Source organism: Mustela putorius, unplaced genomic scaffold (assembly GCF_011764305.1).
Source record: "Mustela putorius furo isolate JIRA1106 unplaced genomic scaffold, ASM1176430v1.1 tig00000083_pilon_pilon_pilon, whole genome shotgun sequence".
In the NCBI taxonomy this organism is placed as follows: Eukaryota; Metazoa; Chordata; class Mammalia; order Carnivora; family Mustelidae; genus Mustela; species Mustela putorius.
The window spans coordinates 40,619,354-40,639,534 of NW_025421273.1; the positions used below are offsets into that span (position 1 = coordinate 40,619,354).

Below are 20,181 nucleotides of genomic sequence, written 5' to 3' on the forward strand. Positions count from 1 at the left end.
GGTACTAGAAATGAAGCTTTTCCTTCCCTCCTTGCTATGGAATGGTAGCTCCATGACTTCTCTAATATTTCAAGAATAAGGTAAATTTAGAGTCGACTAATAAGGAAGCATTTGCCTCATTCTGAGTATATCTATAAACAGAATATATTTGACCTATGGATATTATTTATTTACACTGGTATCCTGAATCCAATATAATTCAAAGTGATTAGAGGAAGATTAAATATGAATTTTAAGAAAGTCTAACGAAGGTTCATCAAACAAGGCAAGGTATGTTGGAAAACTGCTGTGCAACCTGAACACACGAATCCAATACAATGCAACCGAAGCAAGCAAAAGAAGATTTAGAAAGTAGTCAATTTAAGACATAGATCAGCATATGTGACAAAGATGACATTAGAAACATTCCACTAATACAATCATCTGAGAGCATGCAGAGCAAAAGCGTAGAAAAAATAATTTATATTTTCAAAATCATAATGGAAACAATCATTATAGAGCTGTTTTCCATTTACTCTAGTATCTTTTTGGCTTTAAAGGCTTCCTTTGAAATCCACTGGCATTTTTAATAGCGCATTTGTAAGTAAAATTGATTTTACAAAGGGCATTAATAAGATTAATACCGATTTTTCCCTCTGTATTTTGAAAAATCTATTTTAACATACTTTGGCATTTTGCATATAAGCAACATGCTGCAGAATTATGCAACTATTTTATCTAGGTTTTTTTTCCCCCATTACTTTTACTTAGCTTCATATAGGAACTTAAAAATAAATACAACAAACATCTTTACTTACAACAGAAGTTTTGGTTTTTTGTGGTTTTATTTTATTTTTTTTTTAATTCTTTGGAGATCTAACTAATACTACTCACTTGAGTGTCTTTCCACTTGGTAATAAAGCTATTTTCTATGTCCATTTGTTTGACTTGGTCTTCTTTAACCTGTTTAAAATATAATTTGGGATATTCTAATAAAATACAAGGAGTTATGGTACTCATCCTCACATAACTCTTCAGGAATTTAAAGAGCAACAATTTAAAAATAAATGAGAATGGCCATCTTAATCAGCACGGGCCCACACAGCTAGGGCAGAAATAAAGCCAACATAACAGAGCCTCATAAAGTTCAGCATTTTATGATGACATCACTTCAAGCTGTGGATTCCAGCAATGGAAGCTATATCACTAAGCAACTTAATAAGCAAGGGGCTGATGAATGATTTGCTAGAGTTTATGTAGGTTGAGAGACAAGACTCATGTCTCAAACTGAAATGCTCATTAAGTGCATATGAAATTTCCAACACTTCAAGTTGGAATTAGCGAAACTATGAAGATAACCATTTGATTTGTTATTTATGTAACAGTACAAAAATAGAAAATAAAGAGAGCACATAAAGCCACACATTTTTTCCCGAATTCTTTCATTTTTCAGCATCAGAATTATTGCGAAGAAGCTGCTGTTGATCAAAAACAGTGGACACATACACATACAGAAAGAAAATTTAAAAGAGATCAAAGAGCAAAGAGAACCCAACAACTTTGGTGTCCTTTCCTACATAAATTAAGATACAAACTGTGTGTTTTTATTTTATTAAAAGAGTTTCCTTCCCTTGGCTAAAGAAACTTGTGATCACTTACATTAAGAATGTAAGAAGTCTACATATAATAACCTAGTACATTAACCCACTTGATTTCAACTAACATATCCATAACCCTGGAAAACAAGAAGTCTTATACGGCACTATTTAAGAGTGCCCCAAAGTTTAAATGACAGCCATGCCAGTGATAATTAAGATGCCAGTGGTAATTAGGTGATGGAAACTGGACCTCTAACTCAGATACATTACATTCAAACCCTGGGCTTACTTCCTCTATTTTTACTTCTTTCAACTAAGAAATCATCCTTATTCTGACAGTTTTCTGATGAAACATGAATATACTGACTTCATAAATAGCAAATTGAAAGTCAAATAATTAGAACAGGTAACTTAGTAAAAACCACATGATAATTATTTCTTTTTTTTTTTTTAATTTCTAACTCAGACACAATTAAAAGAAAACACAAAAATGCATTCAATTACAGAATTTATCAGCCTGGTATTTTCTGCCAAATTTGTGAAAATCATAATTTCACACCTCTGAGTAGACACACTTACTGCATGCACATACTGAAAAAAAAAAAAAAAAAAAAAAAAAAGCAAAACAGAAACATCCTATATTGAAATATTCTGTCCAAAAGATACCAGAGGGCTTTTAAAGCAGCCAAATTTAAATGAATGGCTATAGCTTAAAAGTCTAGTTTTAATGTATCTAATGTATTAAAAATCATATAATTATCCTTTATTTTTAGATATTCATTAAGACTAGATTATAAACATCCTAAAAGGTATTTTTAAATTTGCCAACAGTAATATCAAAACTATTTTAACAAGGTCAGGATATAAAATATTTACCTCAAATATCTCAACATAATTATTAATTAAGTCCTCAATTACATTCACTTCTTCACTAGTTTGTCCCTTAGTTTGAAACAAACAGGATGAAAAGACCAAGGCCAAATTATGCGCATTCATGTGATTGATTTCTGAACATTTCTGAACCCTGTTAGAGAAAAGCACAGCTCATTACCACACAATTATTTTTGAAAATTTCATAGAACTTTAGTCACAATACCCATTTATCATTATTTAGCACACACATACTGAAGGTCTCTGATATAACAGGTATGGTGGTGATTTAAAGAAAAATGTGGTTCTTTTTTCTAAGTAGTTTACAGTCTAGTTAAGAACATAAGAAAAAAGCTAAAAGAAGATACGATTACAAGTTACAAAGCAGTACTTGTTTGTTGACTGGAGGAGGGACCCACCATATTCTAATAATTCCAGATAATGGTGCAACCTGCGGCTAAGGCATAAAGATGTGCTTGCACAGTAGCAGAAAATGACCAGAGGGACTGAAGCATAAGTGAAAAAAGGAATAGGGGGCAGTCGGTAAGCAGGAAACAAGGCAGGAAAGGTGAATTGAGAGGCATTTAGGAGAGAGTTCCAGATTCAAGGTTCTTCAAGGCTAGCTGAGTTTTCCAGGAAGGGCAAATCAGGTGAGAAAAGACTTGGCAGCATGTGTTTGTATGGTTATTCAAAATTGGATATTATCTCCCAAAAGCAAACACTTAATTTAAACATACAATTATACTTTTCTTGGATATTATAAAGAACGGCTTTTTGCAATGAACAGACACAAACAGAGGAGTCAACTCTCCCCATGAAGAGGCTATAACATGTGGGATGTACAGAGAGCCCTGAAAGTTCCGTGATCTTTGAACAGCACAATTGGAACTATGTGGGTCCACTTCCATGTGGATTCTTTTCCATAAATACAGTACAGTAGTATAAATATGTTCCATGACTTCAATAACCTTGACTGTAAGAATATAGTATGTAACACGTCTGTCACATATAGTACATGTTAACTGACTATGCATGTTACTGGTAAGGCTTCTGGTCAACAGTGGGCTATTAGTAGTTAAGTTCAGAGGTGGGGAGTCAGAAGTTATATGTGGATTTTCAATAGCATCTAGGAGCAGTGCCCCTAAATCTTGCATTGTTCAAGGGTAAAGTATATTCACAAACGTTGAGTGGAAAGTGATTTAAATAATACTACATGTGTTTAGAGGAAATTTACATTGATAAAAATGCAAAGATGATAACTATAAGTGATACACACATGGAGGTATCTGTTGATATGTGTCACTGACTATATATAATAGGACTCTGCTTGGTTGTCTAATTACATCTGTAAATTTTAAAATATATACTAAAAAAGGGAGACCAGTTGTATCAAAGGAATAAAACAAGACTAAGTTAGGTACCCCTGTCTATAAAAAGCAGATTCTTGTAGTTACAAAAAAGAGTAAAAGGTGACAGGAATATAAATATGATGATATAAGAAACTCAGAATAAAATACCAAATTGCACAGCAGAGACAGAGCAAGTATAATCATCATATGTGATTTATAAGATGCAAAAGGAATGGCAAGTTAATGGGGGGGTTATAATAACTGTGAACATCCCTCTCAAAACCACTTCTGTACTTTTATCACACTAAATTATAAACATCTGGAAAATTTATCTGCAAGTCTGCCTGTGCTACTAGAATCGAAGCATCGCCCCATCAGGGACTCTTGCTTTAATCACCCTGGAGCGTGTAATAAATATCTGGTGAATGGAATTAAGTAAATGTTAGTCATGGAGGAAGCGATCTGTTATCCCAGGCAGGGATGGAATTAAATGTTAAATCAACCTGACCTTATCCAAATCGACCTCTCAAACTTCTGACAACTCTATCAAACGTTCCTGCCTTCTGTGAGACTTCCTTCTGCCATAGAATACCTCTTTGCTAGTCTTTACCTCTCTCCTCTTCCATTTCTGCAGCTGCCTTCGCTTCTGGCATAAAGTCCGCTAGAATATTTTCCTCCCCTTCCTTGATTTCTCTGCCCCACATGCTGCCATTCCCAAGTGTTCCCAGTCTGCTCACTGAGTCTCTTCTCACTCAGGCATTCTCATTAACAAGGGAACGGTTTCCTGATTCGTTTCTCACCATCTACTCCAATCTCTTCCCAGTCAATCCCATTCACGGATTATTGTCCTTAAGCGGATTTGATCACTCTTTATTACCTACAGGAATAAAATCTATATGTTTTTACATGACCACCTGAGCCTTTCACAACTACCTGCCGGCCAATAACAAACTGGCTGGTCCCCGGCACACCTGTTTGCCAGAAAACACCCTCCACTCATTTCCTGTACTTTCCTTCTTTTCACACCCGGCTCACATACCCCTTGAGATGCGAAGCATCCCCTGGATGTCAACACGACAAGTCACTCAATCCTTCTGCCCATACTACAATTCTGTATTTTAAAAGCTGTCCCAATGTTGCTGTTTTTTCCCTAAAAAATACAAAATGCCCTGCAGCACCCCTGGGCGTTCACTTGGACATCCAGACGCTCAGTTTGGAACAGCGGACTTTTAAGATTTTTTGTCTTTATGTATTATTATCAAATATTTCCGTTCACATGGAATCTTATTAGGTACTGTTTTGTACATAGTAGGCACTAAAATATAGCCAGTTGAAACATATGTCAGTTGAAGAAAAGGAGGCAGGGCGAGGACAGGAACTCATTATCTCAAATTCAAATCAGAACTAAGAATTTTAAGATTCTTAACCACCTGGGTGGCTCAGTTGGTTAAGTATCTGACTCTTGATTTTGGCTCAGGTCATGATCTCAGGGTTGTGGGATCAAGCCCCACATCAGGCTTCTACACTAAGCAGGGAGTCTGCTTTAGATTCTCCTCACCCCTCTCTTCCCCCCTACCCATCCCAAGAGTGTGTGCCCACTCTCTCTCAATCAACAGATTTTAAGAAAAATTAAGTATAAATCAATGTTTAAAATGTCAACTTAATGAACTGTAGCAACCCGGTCATACATTAAAGTATTTGAAGAAAAACTTGCTCCAATGTCTCCTTAGGGATAGGACTATATAACAGATATACTACACTGATATGGTGTCATAAGAAAATCTGTTTTACAGTAATGAAGTTTACATGCATGAGAAGTGGTAGTGGGAAAACAAACGTAACAAAAAAAGAAACTGTGAAGAATTTCTCAATGTAGACCACAAATGAGATAGTTTTAGTAGAATCCAACTGCACCAAAATTCATTCAAGAGAGTCCTACATCTGTGCAGGAAGGATTGTGGCGACAATGATATTCCTTAAACCATATTCACACTTGTTAAAGTTCTGTAGTAATTCTTGCAGACAGCAAAACAAATCAGCCTTTCATTTCAATGGAAAAGTTTTTTTTTTTTTGTTTGTTTGTTTGTTTGTTTTTCCAAACATTCCCCATCCTTCAGAGATCCCACTTTTCAAGGAACTATTATATTCTTCCTCTCCTCCCAAATGGAGGAAACTACATACCTTGACATAGAAAATATTTGATTTCTAAACTGTTCTCCTTTAATCAACAGTCTGACACTAAAATGCTGGAATTACCAGTTAGATACAAATTCCTAATGAAGAATTAAAAGTTTCTGTAGAGACCATCATGAGAAAATACTGTGCTCACCGACAGACGCCTCGTAGAGAATTCTGGTCTCTGTACTTCCTTCTCTTCTCCAGTTTCCCTATTATATGAGTGTCAAAAAGTTTGTGCTTATGCATTGGACTCATCTGAGGGATGCTGCACCTGATTATTTCTAATTCATTTAAAAAATCTTCCATATGCTATTTATCTGAAACAGGCCTTAGTTACAGAAAGAAACACTAAAGCGATAGTTCACTGGGAATTTCATTTTAAAACCATTTTCTTCACTCATCCTCCTGCCCACCTACTCTGGTAACCACCAGCTGTTCTCCATATTTAAGAATCTGGCATTTTTTTGGTCTTCTTTTTTCTTTGTTCATTTCTTTCTTAAATTCCTCTGGCAAGTGAAACCATACGGTATTTGTCTTTCTCAGTCTGACTGACTTCACTCAGTATAATATCCTCCAGGTCCATCCATGTTGTTGCAAATAACAAAAACCTCATTTTTTTTATGGGTGAGTAATATTTCATTGTGTATACTTGCTACCACTTCTTCATCTGTTCATCTATTGATGGACACTTAACATTGCTTCTATGACTTGGCTATTATAAATAACACTGCAATAAACATGGGGGTGCATATATCTTTTTGAATTAGTGCTTTTACTGTCTTTGAGTAAAAACTGGTAGTGGAATTACTAGATTAGATGGTAATTCTATTTTTAGTGTTTTGAGGAACATCATGTTTCCACAGTGGCTACACTGTTGCGTATTTCTGTCAGCAGTACCAGACGGGTCCCTTTTCTCCACATCCTTGCCAACACTTATTATTTTTCTATCTTTTTGTTACTAGCCATTCTGACTGGCATAAGGTGATATCTCATGGTAGTTTTGATTTGCATTTCCCTAATGATAAATGGTGTGAGCATCTTTTCATGTGTCCTTTAGCCATCTGTCTTCCTCGGAGAAATGTCTACTCAGGTCCTCCGCCAATTTTTAATGAGACTATATGTTTCTCTGTTATTGACTTACAGAAGTTCTTTATATAGTTTGAACATTAACCCTTTATTGGATATGTCATTGTAAATATCTTCCCCCATTCAGCAGGCTGCCTTGTTTTGTTGATAGTTTCCTTTATTGTGAAAAATCATTTTATTTTGGTGTAGTCCCAATAGTTTATTTTTACTTTTGTTTCCCTTGCCCAAGGAGACATCGAGAAAGATCTTTCTAAAGTCAATGTCGAAGAAATAACAGTCTATGTCCTCTTCCAGGATTTTTATTGTTTAAGGTCTCACATTTAGGTATTTAATCCATTTCAGTTTGTTTTTTGTGTATGGTGTTAGAAAGTGGTCCAGTTTCTTTTACATGTAAGTTGTCTGGTTCTCCTAGCACCACTTGTTAAAGAGACTGTCTTTTCCCCATTGTATATCCTTGCCTCCTTTGTCATAGATTGACCATGTAAGCATGAGTTTATTTCTGGACTCTCTATTCTGTTCCATTGCTTTATGTGTCTGTCTGTGTGCCAGTAGCACACTGTTTCAGTCACTAGAGCTCTGTAGGATATCTTAAAATCTAGGATTGTGGTACTTCCCTTTGCTGCTATTTCTCAAGATTGCTTTGACTATTTGGAAACTTCTGTGGTTCCATGCAAATTTTACGATTACTTGATTTTAATTCTATAAAAAATTCTGTTGGGATTTTGAAAGGAATTGCATTAAATCTACAGATTGGTTTAGGTAGTATGGACATTTTACAATTTAATTCTTCCACTCTTTGAACAGAGTATATCTTTCCATTTACTTCTGTCGTCTTCAGTTCCTTTCATCAGTGTTTTACAGTTTTTGGAGTACAAATCTTTCCTTTCACTTCATTGGCTAAGCTAATTCCTAAAGTATTTTATTATTTTTGGTGCAATTATAAATGGAATTATTGTCTTAATTTCTCTTTCTCTGCTACTTCATTATTAGCCTCTAAAAATGCAACAGATTTCTATATATTCATTTTGTATCCTATGACCTTACTGAATACATTTATCAGTTCTAGTCGTTTTTTAATAGATTGAAACCATTTTTAAGATATGATGGGAAATTCACAGCCCCATACACAAAGTTTGCTATGCTGCTTTAAATTTAAGATACAATGCCTTACTGAATGCCATGTTTGAAATGTCTACGAAAGCTCATGAAACCACTCACCTGTAAAGGTGTTCGATTACAGCTGCCAACGTTGCTCGGTTGACCCCTGGAAGAGAACGTATAAATGCTCCATACTTTTTAATTCTTTCCTTGTCATCTTGAGTATCTAGATGTTCAAAACAAAACAAAACACAAAACAATCTTAAGCCTAAATTAATAGTCTATACTACACATCTGCCTTTTAACACTATTTTAAAATAGTATTCATTATTATTTCACTAAGTGATCTAATCGAGTGTCAATAGAATAAACATTCAAACTTCTCTAATTCTGGCAAAGCACTTACATCAACATTATGTGGTAATAAGCTATAGTTCTAATACTTTCTAATTAAAAATGAAGCACTTTCAAAACCCAGGTTTGCATTTTATCCCCCACTTGATGAACTACTGAACTTCAACTAATAGGAATATATTCAATTAAGGACTCATATTGGAGTAAAAATTGAAAGATAAACCAAAAGTACTTTCTTTGGCTATGGAAAGATTTCACTATCTGTCATTTGAAAATGACATTTGTGATTTTCTGTGTGTGTGTGTGAAATCACAAAAATCATACCAAAACTATGAACCACCCCAAAGCTATGAACTGCATTACCCTGCAGATTCATGTAGAGGGCCTCTTACCAACGCTGGTACCTCCAACTCCTTGGAAAAGGGAAGAGGGCAATGGAAGAAACCATGTGCAGCCCTGACAGCTATGACACAGACTTACAGGAGGATGGACCCTCTGTTATGGAGAGGGGGGTGAAAAGGAATTATGCTTCCCTCTCCTAACCTCCTAAGTCAAATATTTGGAGAAACTAGGCCCAGAAACCCCCGAAGTTCTAGACTCTAAAGATGTGTAGTGGTGGTCTGATCTGACCTGCTAGCTCACAGGGGAAATGAAAGGCCATTCTTCAAAGAAATAACTTGTACTGACTTTGTACCTTAAGGAGATTGCACTTAGATATTCCCTTGCAATTTCCAACTACCTTTGGAAACAAGATTTTTTCATTTTCTGCTTAGCCCTACCTATTCTTTTCACAGAAAGCCAGCAGCACATTAATGATTCTTTAAAAGTACACAGTCACTTTTAAAGGGCACTAGGATCCCAGGGGAAGTAAGAAACTCTGTGGCACATTTTTGAAGTACACTCTTATTCAAAACTGTAACTGATAGTTCTTTTGTACTGATACAGTCTGCATGGAAGGTCTATGAAAGTAAACATGATCATGTTGACTTAAATGTGCTAGTAGATGACCCTCTAAAAACAAGAGTGGAAAACACCCAAATTATATTCAAAGGACTACACTGGAAGTGAATGAAGAATATCTATCAGTCTAGTACAATCCAAACACTGACACTCTTCTCATCCAGTTTCTAACTGTAATGGTATTTACTTAATAAAATGTAATTAATTCTATTACACTTATAAGAAGTCATGCTATTAAAGCACATATTCACAAGTCTAATAAGGATAAAACAGATGATATTTTCAAAGTAAAGCTTAAGCAATTTGAAAGTAAAACTTAAGATAGATTTCAGGTCATAGAGAAAATACAAAGAAATGTTCAGCTAGCCACAGACATCAGACAATTTAATGGTGTTCTTAGAAGAACAGATCATATATCATATAAATAGGTGGTATGACACTGTAAGGCATTCTTTGCCTCAGCACACAGGACCCTAGAGAGCTCTCCTATGAGGTCACCCCAAAAGTTCCAGTTTATTCTTGTCAGATCCAACACAAGGCACTTCTGACAAGTCAGGGCTATGCTGAATCTAAAAGCAAATAACTTTAAGGCTATCTGACCTCGTATCCGAAACCTTCTCCAAGAAAATTCTCAAAGAATTCACATTCAAGTAAAAGATAAACACATTCCTCTTTGACATATGCTACTATCTACCGACTACCTCCTCCTGATAGACTGACAACATTAAAGACATCTTTGTCATAGAACCTGATAATTGAACAAAAGCCTCAAATTTTTGATAACTGATTTTGCAACAAAGATAAATTATAAGCCTTTATTGAGATGCTATAAATAATTTCATAGTTATAAATCACAAAGAAATGTTTCTGAAACAAAAATGAGAGTGGCAAGATAACTGGACTTAAAGAGATATATTATCTTATTCTGTATTTTATATCCCATATAATTATGCAGTCAACTCTCTTTTTGATTAGTTGAACCTATTGGTTTGAGCAGCATCAGGAGGCAAACAAAAGGCTTCTGAATTGGGCAACTGTGAAAAGCTTTAATAACAATCCTACTCCCTTCTTGCTGACACTAATACAGATTATTCTTGGGATAATTTTCCAAACTGTCGATGTTTTATGACATCATTTCCACATTAACCCCTTAAGTATCACGTTTATATTTACTTTAAACAAATACGTTCACTGAAAAAGCCTATTTCTCGATAGAAAAGTGTCATATAGTCAAATTCAAAGGCCTGTTTTGCAAAAATCCTAAACAGAATAAATGTATAAGTGAGAAATATATTAGTAAATTATCATAAAAATTCAATGACAAATTTTTTTTAAAAATTAAAAATGAAAATCATGGAAAATACTGTAGATATAGGAGAAAAGCTAGTGGTTTATTACTATAATAAGGATTACATAAATTATAGGTGTAGGACAAACACTATAAAATACATAAAAATGAAAATAGTTCTATTAGAAAAATGGGATTAAAAGTAATGCTTACATTTAAAAGTCTTCATTTTTGTAATGTTTCTGTAAAAGGAGTTATTTTGAATTAATGGATATAGATGTAGGTTTTACTGAATCAATTTAACCCAGTAAGTGATTAAATAAACTACTTTTCTAGGGTCATTTCTTAAATAAGTTCTCTTACAGTGTAGCAAAATTGTCTCTTTTTTTAAATTAATTAATGAAAAATAAAGAAGGAAAGAGTTAAAAAAAAAATACTGTTATGAACCCCTACAGAGGTAGAGTAAATGATACAGGCAAAGAGCCAATGAGGGAATGGGATAAAATCCAACTTATATTACACCTTTAATTTTAATCTTAATGAGAAATTAATAGCATTCATGGACCTGACCATAAAACTTCAAAGTTAACACAAACACTAAGAAATCTGAAAACTATGAATTACTTTAATATACTACTTATCAATTATTACTAGAAATTTCTTTTGAGGTAGTTACAAATAATTGATATTTGCCCAATTTCTGTTCTAAGCCATTATGTACATTGTTCCTTTCAATTCTCAGATCAAAGATTTAAAAGATATAATTATCAAGTTAGAAGACAAGCATTTATTATGTTCTGTTTTATATGTATTACCTAAAGCAGAGATCCAATACGGATAGAGCTCCTTAGTAAGAAGTGCATCATCTATGTCAGAGAGAAAATTCTTCAACACGCCAGTCACATCTTCAAGCTGATGTTTTCCCGCTCTCAATTTAAAGCTTCTTGCATCTTTTTTGAAACTCTCCAGAAGTTCACTTATGTGCAAAGGATCACCATTCTTTTGATAGATATATTTGCATCCTAAACCTTTGTTTAAAAAAAAAATTATATGAAAAAAGTTGAAAATCAAAATCCACTCTTAAACCTTAGAAACAGAACAAATTTGTGTTGGGATATTGCGCAAGACAAAATCATTATCCAAGAGTTGATAGAAACACACATGAGGGAAAGAGCCTCTCCTGCCCACTTATTTAGGTATTTAAAATGCAAACCTGATGAACTATTTCAGCTTCATCCTCAGCTGTTAGAATGCCCCTAGTTAGCCCTTCCCTCAGTTTTTCATAGCATCTGCAATATATATATATATTTTTTTTTTTTAAACCAAAGGTGTGCTAGCTTCACTTTGTCTCCCGGAATTCAAGCTTGTCTCCAGCTTCACCAGTAAACAGACTCTCTGGTATAATTTTTTCTTAACCCTCTGCACTCATATTTGTATATTAATTTCTGCCTATTTCACATTTTTTTCTTCTTCTAGATGAAGAGTTGGGTCATGGGTCATATCCTTTGTTTTGTTTAGTTTTGTTTTTTGTTTTTTTGAGGCGGGGGAGAGAGAGAGAGAGAGGAGGAGCGAGAATCTCCAACAGGCTCCAGACTTAGCACAGAGCTCAGTGTGGGACTTGATCTCAGGACCCTGAGATCATGACCTGAGCTGAAATCAAGAATCAGATGCTTAACCAATGGAGCCAACCCAGGCGCCCTGAGGGTCATCTCCTTTACAAAGTTATTGGTTCATTAAGTGCCCCATGTAAACTAAAGGGGAGAGGAGAGGTTAGTAAGAAGAAGAGGAGTAAAGAAGAGTGATGGTAATGATAATGCAAAAATAAATAAATTAATTATTTTAATTAAATGGTAACTTTGCCCCCCTCTCAGATCTCTGGTTTCTCCTCCTTCCAAAACCATGCTGAATTTCCTGTATTTATTCTTCCTATCATTTCACCCTCACTTCTGTTCATCTTTGAGCCACAATCTTGCTTCTGTGCCCAATCCCCACGCAACTGGGAACCACCTTCATCAAGAATACGAATGAGAGGGCGCCTGGGTGGCTCAGTGGGTTAAGCCTCTGCCTTCAGCTCAGGTCATGGTCTCAGGGTCCTGGGATAGAGGCCCGCATCGGGCTCTCTGCTCAGCAGGGGGCTTGCTTCCTCCTCTCTCTCTCTGCCTGCCTCTCTGCCTACTTGTGATCTCTCTCTCTCTCTCTCTGTGTCAAATAAATAAATAAAATAAAAAAAAAAAAAGAATACCATTGACATCCTATTTTCTATATGTTTTCTTGTTTTTATCCAATGAGAATCTCCTGCAGTATTTGACATTCAAATGAATCCATGCTAAAATTCTTTTAATTTCATGGTTTTTGTGACATTATGATCACATATCTTCCCCCCCTTTCCTCTATGATGACTCTTCCAGTCTTCTAGATATATTACCATCAAGCATTTACTAAAGATTCCAGAAATTCATCAAGTCGCCTGTCTTCCTGACTCCCCCACAAAATTCTCAGGGTGAACCCAACTTTATCACTTCAACTACTACATATACATTTTCACCTGGGTTTTCATTTCTAAGATGTCAAACACACACATACACACAGGCACAAAACTGTCATGGACAAATCAAAAAAATCTGAGGAATTAAGTCTCCTGTCCCATTTGCTCAGTCACCTACCAATCCCAGTATGTTCTTTATCTTGTTCCTGTATCTCAATACATGGAAGTGCCTTCTCCCTAGTCCTTTGTAAGTCAGAACTTTTCTTTCTCGCTTACAATATTAAAGCGAAACAAAACATTTTTCATCATAACCTTGTTCTCAAAATTGTCCCCTTTCCTTCATCTCCTGTACTGTTTGTTATTTTTTGCACTCAATTCCTCACTACATTTTCACAACACCCACCCCTATTTTTAGGCAACCCTCCAGTCCACCTCCACAGTGATAACAGCTTGATCTGAGATACAGGTCTGCTGGTGTAACCAACATACTTAAAAATCTGTGTACAAAAAAAAAAAAAAAAAAAAAAAAATCTGCGTACCACCTTCCCACTGCCTAGATGGCAAGTTTGAGTGCATACTACAATATTTAAGGCTCTACACAAATAAGCTTAACCCTCCTGTCTCCTTTCTCCCGTTCTTCCAACATTAAGCTCTGGCGACATTTAATTACACAAAGTTTCCTCAAAAGACAACTTCCCTTATGACTCTATACATGGGCATACACTGTTCCTCCTCCTATAAGTCCTATTCCCATCTTCTGAATAGCTCCTACTTTCTCTTAATCACGGTAGGCACCACATCTCACCCATAAAGCAATCACTACCCCTACTCCAGGTGAAATTCACCTCGTACCAACCGCTGACTCTCTCTACCATAGAATTTTGTACACTTGAGATGCTAACTGCCTAGTTGTTTGCCTTTGATTCAAAGGTCTTTAAATACCTAGAAGGCAAGGGGCATGTCTTATTCTCTGCATACAGTTAACTACACTGTGACTAGAACTTAGTAAGCATTCAATAAATGATTATTTAATGCAAGAATACGCAACTTCTACAAAAACAAAAAAAAAATTTGACTAAGTTTTTGAGATCTTGTGCTTCTAGTTGAGTAAATTTCTAATAGTGAGTACTCAAATAAGTTAACTGCATGTGAATTTAAACAACTTTGTTTACATAAATTTCCCTGAAAAAACTACTATAACTCATTAAAAAAAATTAAACTCTATAAATTTGACTGTAAAGTTGGTCAAGATCAAACCTTGACACTGTGAGCATAAAAAATTGGTCTTCAGATTTTATTTATTTATTTAAAATATTTTATTAATTTGAGAGCCAGAGAGCACAAGCAGGGAAAAGAAGGCGGCTCCTGATGCAGGGCTTGATTCCAGGATACTGGGATCATGACCTGAGGTGACCGCAGAGCATTTAACAGACTGACCCATCCAGGCGCGACTGGCCTTCAGATTTTAATATATAGGTCAGGAAGTTCAAAATAATTGCAGTTTTGTAAAAGCTCTGAATCAACCACCTGCATTCTATTAATCACAGGGCATTTTGTTAAGTGCATATAGTATCTTCTATACATGCTGGTAACATTGTGATTTCCCCATGTTCTGCTCATTAAAAACAAAACAAAACATAAAAAGTCTTTCGTTGGCTTTATTACTTTAATATGCAAGTTAATGTACCTTATGCCAGTATTACAAAATAGTTTTAATGTATGAAATTTGGTTGGAAACAATCTAATGCTTAATGATTTTAAATTCAAAGAAACACCACAAACTTCTGATTTCCCTAGAGAAACAATAAATTGGATTCACTGGAGCTAGTGGAGTTATTTTAATCATTTCTCAGCTTAAGAAAGACCCTCTGCCATTATGAAACTAACATGATGTGAAAATTCCCAATGAGGTTATGCTCTTGCTAAAACACAATATGTGTGTAATTCATTTATACCTACGAAATTCAAGTGCACTAATAAGTAATGACTAATAAATAAAGACAATAACCTTCTTCCTCTCCCATTTTCAAATGAACAGATGATTACCACTGATAAGGAGAATACAGACATACTATCATAGGAAGGAGCTTCATAGAGTAATAGCCAAATAATGTGATTACATACATATTTATGCTAGATATATAATTCAAATATATATAATTCAAACACAGTGAATCTGAGTATCAATAATAGTTGTACTTGAATTACATGTGAAATAAGCAAAATACTTAAAATGGAATTCTTCCCAGAAGAAAATAGGTTAATATACACACATTATAATTTCTAAAAATTGGTTTTCTTCATAGCCTGTTATTTTTGACATTTTGCTCTTATTAGTTTATTGTCAGTTCTCATACTGAAACCCATGATTCATGGCTTTGTCTTTAACTTTTTACTCTCACTGCTGTATTTCCAGCACCAAGATCAATGGCTGGCATTCAGTGGACAATAAATAAGTAACAAACTAATACCACAATATTTTACAGCAGCTCTTCTCACTCATTATACCTTCTTTTCAAATTAAAAACACCCAAGGACACTTCTAATATTGAGAGAACAAAAATAAAAGTTAATTGCCTTCCAAAATATAAGATCAATCATTTTACTTTTCCACGTTTGTAATCTAAATCAATGACACTTATCTATAGATTAACAGGTAGAAAACATTTTTACATTAAAAATATAGTTAGGGGCGCCTGGGTGGCTCAGTGGGTTAAAGCCTCTGTCTTCGGGCTGAGGTCATGATCTCAGGGTCCTGGGATCAAGTCCCGCATCGGGCTCTCTGCTCAGCGAGGAGCCTGCTTCCCTTCCTCTCTCTCTCTGTCTGCCTCTCTGCCTGCTTGTGATCTCTCTCTGTCAAATAAATAAATAAAATCTTAAAAAAATAAATAAAATAGAAAATAAAAATACAGTTAAACTTCTACCTTTTAGAGTATTAAGAAAATATGAAACAAAGAATTTGAGGAATTCAAAGTAATTTGAAAATAAACATAAAAAATCAAATCATACTTTACTTTTCAGGTACATCTAAAATACTATCATAGCGTATTAAATTAAAATGAACCTAGACCATACATGGTCAACCAGTTACCTTTTACTTGGAAGCTATTCATGAAAATGCCTGTTAAAATTAAGTCAAAACTATTATAATAACCATAATTCTTAATGTAAACACGTGAACAAGAGCATGCTGAATGAAATAAATGTACCCACACACTTGAATATATGGCACCAAAAGAATCCATTTTTTCACAATATTGTCCCACAGTTTACCACTTCCAAAAAACATAATTATGAGGCAACACTTTGTCTTCCCCTTCACTTTACTGAAAGCTTAAAATCTCTGAAAAAATATAGTCTTCAGTCTATTTCTAATATACATCTTACAGATTGTTTTAAAATGGTATTTAAAATACCATATTTTTATAAAATGGTATTTTTATGGTATTAAAATACCATATTTTTATGCACATGAGAAAAAGAAAATAGTAAAAGTATGTTATGTAATTTGAATTTTATTGGGAGAAAGAATGGCATTTGGCTGAATAGTGACTATGTTTTTATTTTTCATGGATGTACTTACAAATATCAAGAGCCCTAGTGCAGTCCAATGGAGATACCACTTAAAAACTCTAAGAATGATACTATGAGTTCTGTGGGTTGAATAAAAACTCTGTGATACTCACCATACTGTGTAACAAATGCTATACAGCTGTTCACAATAATGGGGACGTCATTTTTGCTGAGCTGCTGATCCTGTAGAGCATTGCCATCTGTACCTGCTGCTTTCTCAATTGCGGTATGCCAGACTGTGAAATCCAACTTGCTATGCCCATGGATGTATAATGTTCTGTAAAGTTTAAAAGCATTTCAAATTATAATTTGGGTGTTGTTTTTGTTTTTGTTTTTTTTAAGGTTTTTTTTTTATTCTTACTTCTCGACAGATGATCCTTAATACATATAAATGTGATCTTGTCTCATCCATGAGGAGAAAAACCCTCCGTCCACCATTAGCTCCCATTCGAGGTCCCTTTTGCCTGTGTAGTCACATCTCTCCAGGAAGACAGGAAGTTCTCTGAATTCATGGTCTCACCCCCCTTACATTTCCTGACCCCTTTTATTTTGTTTCTGAATATGTGAACTGAAACTACTGTGGCCAGCATCATAGGTAACTAGATTTTGCGGCTACCTTTTTCAACATTTTTAGAACTGTCAATGATTTCATTTCTTAAGAAAAAAAATACATTCTTAAGGAAAAAAAAAATACAATTTGTTCTGGTTTTTCCTCCTGTCTTTCTGGTCATTCGATTTCCACACAAGCTCACTTCCTCTTTTTGAACCTCAGAGCACTCGCATGAACTCCAAGGACTCTGCAGAGACAGGTCATTCATTCAGGTCAGTGGCTTTGTCCCTCTCCTGGGAGTGATAACCACAAATCCCTATATCCAGGTTATATATGTATCTCACAGATCAGGTCTCCATGTGACTGAAAAGCAAGAGCATAAAGCAGTCAAGAGACTGGAAAATTACCTCCCAAATTCAAATTTTCACTCTGCACTTAATTCCTTTGTGACCTGGGACAAGTTACCAACCTTCTTTGGGCCACAGTTTCATCAGTGGCAAAATGAAGGTAATAATAGTACCTCCCTCAACACTCAATGAATGTAACATTAATAACTAAGTAGTAAATACCATTATACTAATTAATATTAATTTTTGGACACCCTCATCTTACTGTGCCACAACTATCTCAAAACTTTCTCTTTCTCATACCAAATAGGTACTAAAATTATCCGCTTATCCCACCAGAAATTTAGGGTTCATTTATTTATCTCTCTCTCTCTCTCTTTTTTTTTTTTTTTTTAAGAGACAGAGGGTGTGCATGCACACACCTAAGTTGGGGGTTTGGAAGAGAGAATGTTACGCAGGCTCCACAACCAGCATGTCCCACACAGGGCTCAATCTCATAACCCTGAGCCACTCAGGTGCCCCAGGATTAACTGATTTTAAATTGGTTCCTGTCCCCGCCCATCCCTATCACTGCCATCCGAATTCTGCTGATTCTTGTTCCTAAATATATTTACTCTGTTTCCTCTCCATTCCAGCACTGTTTGATTTCAGGTCTTCACACTGCTCCTCCTAATAAACCTCCTTTCCCACTTCTCCATGTGGCTCTCTAATCTCCACTCCTCAGGAGTGATCTAATATGCAAAACTAATCTCAAGATTGAGAAATGAAACTGATAGAAAGAAATAGAGTTAAACAAAATAATGAGACAGAGGAATATATTCCTAATGAAAGAACAAAACAAAATCTCAGAAAAACAACAAAACAGAGACAAGCAAGCTGCCAGATAAAAATTCCAAGTAATGGTCATACCACTAAACCAGCTTTGCAAGAAATACTAAAGGGGATTCTTTGAGTGGAAAGACCCAAAAGTGACAAAAAAACAAAGAATCTGAGAAAATCTCCAAAAACAACAAAACACATAATAAAATGATAATAAATAAATATCCATCAATAATTACTTTAAATGTAAATGGACTAAATGCTCTAATCCAAAGACATAGGGTGTCAGAATGGATAGAAAAACAAGACCCATCATTATGCTGTCCACAAGAGACTCATTTTAGACTTAAGAACACCTAAGGTTGAAAGTGAGGGGATGGGGTGTCTGGGTGGCTCACTCAGGTAAGCGTCTGCTTTCAGTTTGGGTCATGATCCCAGAGTCCTGGGATCAAGTCCCACATCAGGCTCCTTGCTCCGTGGGGAGCCTGCTTCTCCCTCTCCCTCTGTCTGCTGCTCCCTCTGCTTGCGCTCTGTCAAATAAATAAAAACAAACCTTAAAAAAAAAAAAGAAGTGAAGGGATGTAGAAACATTTATCACACAAATGGATGTCAAAAGGAAGCTGGAGTGGCAATACTTTTATCTGACAAACTAGACTTTAACAGAAAAGACGGTAAGAAGAGATAAAGCAGGGCACGGTATCATAATAATAGAGAGGATAATCCAACAAGGAGATCCAACAATTGTAAATATTTATGCCCACAACATGGGAGCGCCCAAATATATAAATGATTAATAACAAACATAGAGGAACTAATTGATAGTGACACAATAATAGGGGACTTTAATACCCCACTTAATCAATAATCTAAACAGAAAATAAACAAAGAAACGATGGTTTTGAATGACAAGCTAGACCAGATGGACTCGAAGTAAGGATCATAATGATGTTTACTAAAATCTAAGGAAAAATGAACACAGTTGGAACTTCAATGAAGAGATAGAAAATATAAAAAAAAGAATCAGGGCTGAAGAATATAATAACTGAAAGGAAGTTAGGAATCAACAGCAGATTAAAGGATGCAGAAGAATGGGTGAGTGCAGAGGAATGGAAGACTTGGGAACGAAAATCACCCAAACAGAACAGCAAAAAGAAAAGGTAATTTAAAAAGTGAGCATAGTTGAAGAGACCAATAGGACAACATCAAGTATTCAAATATTTGCATTATAAGAGTCCCAGAGGAGAATAAAGAAAAAAAAAAAAGGGAGGGGGGACAGAAAACCTATTTGAAGAAATAATGTCTGAATACTTCCCTAACCTGATAAAGGAAACAGACTTCCAAGTTCAGAAACAGAAGAGTCCAATCTAACATGAACCCAAACAGACTCACACCAAGACGTATTATAACTACTGTCAGGAGTTAAATCGAGAATCTTAAAAGCATCAAGAGAAAACAACCCCTTACCTACAAGGGAACCCCCTTAAGACTATCAGCTGATTTTATAACAGAAATTTTACCAAACAGAGTAACACGACATATTCAAAGTGCTGAAAGGAAAAAAAAATTACAACCAAGAATACTCTATACCCAGCAATATTATCACTCCGAATTAAAGGAGCAATAAGAAGTATCTCAGATAAGGAAAAA

The 20,181-nt window shown here is 35.2% G+C and overlaps 1 protein-coding gene across 4 annotated transcripts in view; it reads right to left on the minus strand.

The window, feature by feature from the left end:
* ARAP2 (ArfGAP with RhoGAP domain, ankyrin repeat and PH domain 2) overlaps positions 1-20,181 on the minus strand; it is a 173,989-nt gene that overhangs the window by 58,368 nt on the left and 95,440 nt on the right. For 3 of the 4 annotated variants that reach the window (XM_045076340.1, XM_045076346.1, XM_013062205.2), the window contains exons 19-23: positions 16,932-17,095; positions 11,576-11,788; positions 8,279-8,384; positions 2,454-2,601; positions 874-942 (exon numbers count right to left, since the gene is read on the minus strand). In XM_045076340.1, coding sequence (XP_044932275.1) covers positions 874-942; positions 2,454-2,601; positions 8,279-8,384; positions 11,576-11,788; positions 16,932-17,095 — 700 coding nt within the window. The remainder of the gene's footprint in view (positions 1-873; positions 943-2,453; positions 2,602-8,278; positions 8,385-11,575; positions 11,789-16,931; positions 17,096-20,181) is intronic. The other variant, XM_013062209.2, reaches the window with a different exon arrangement.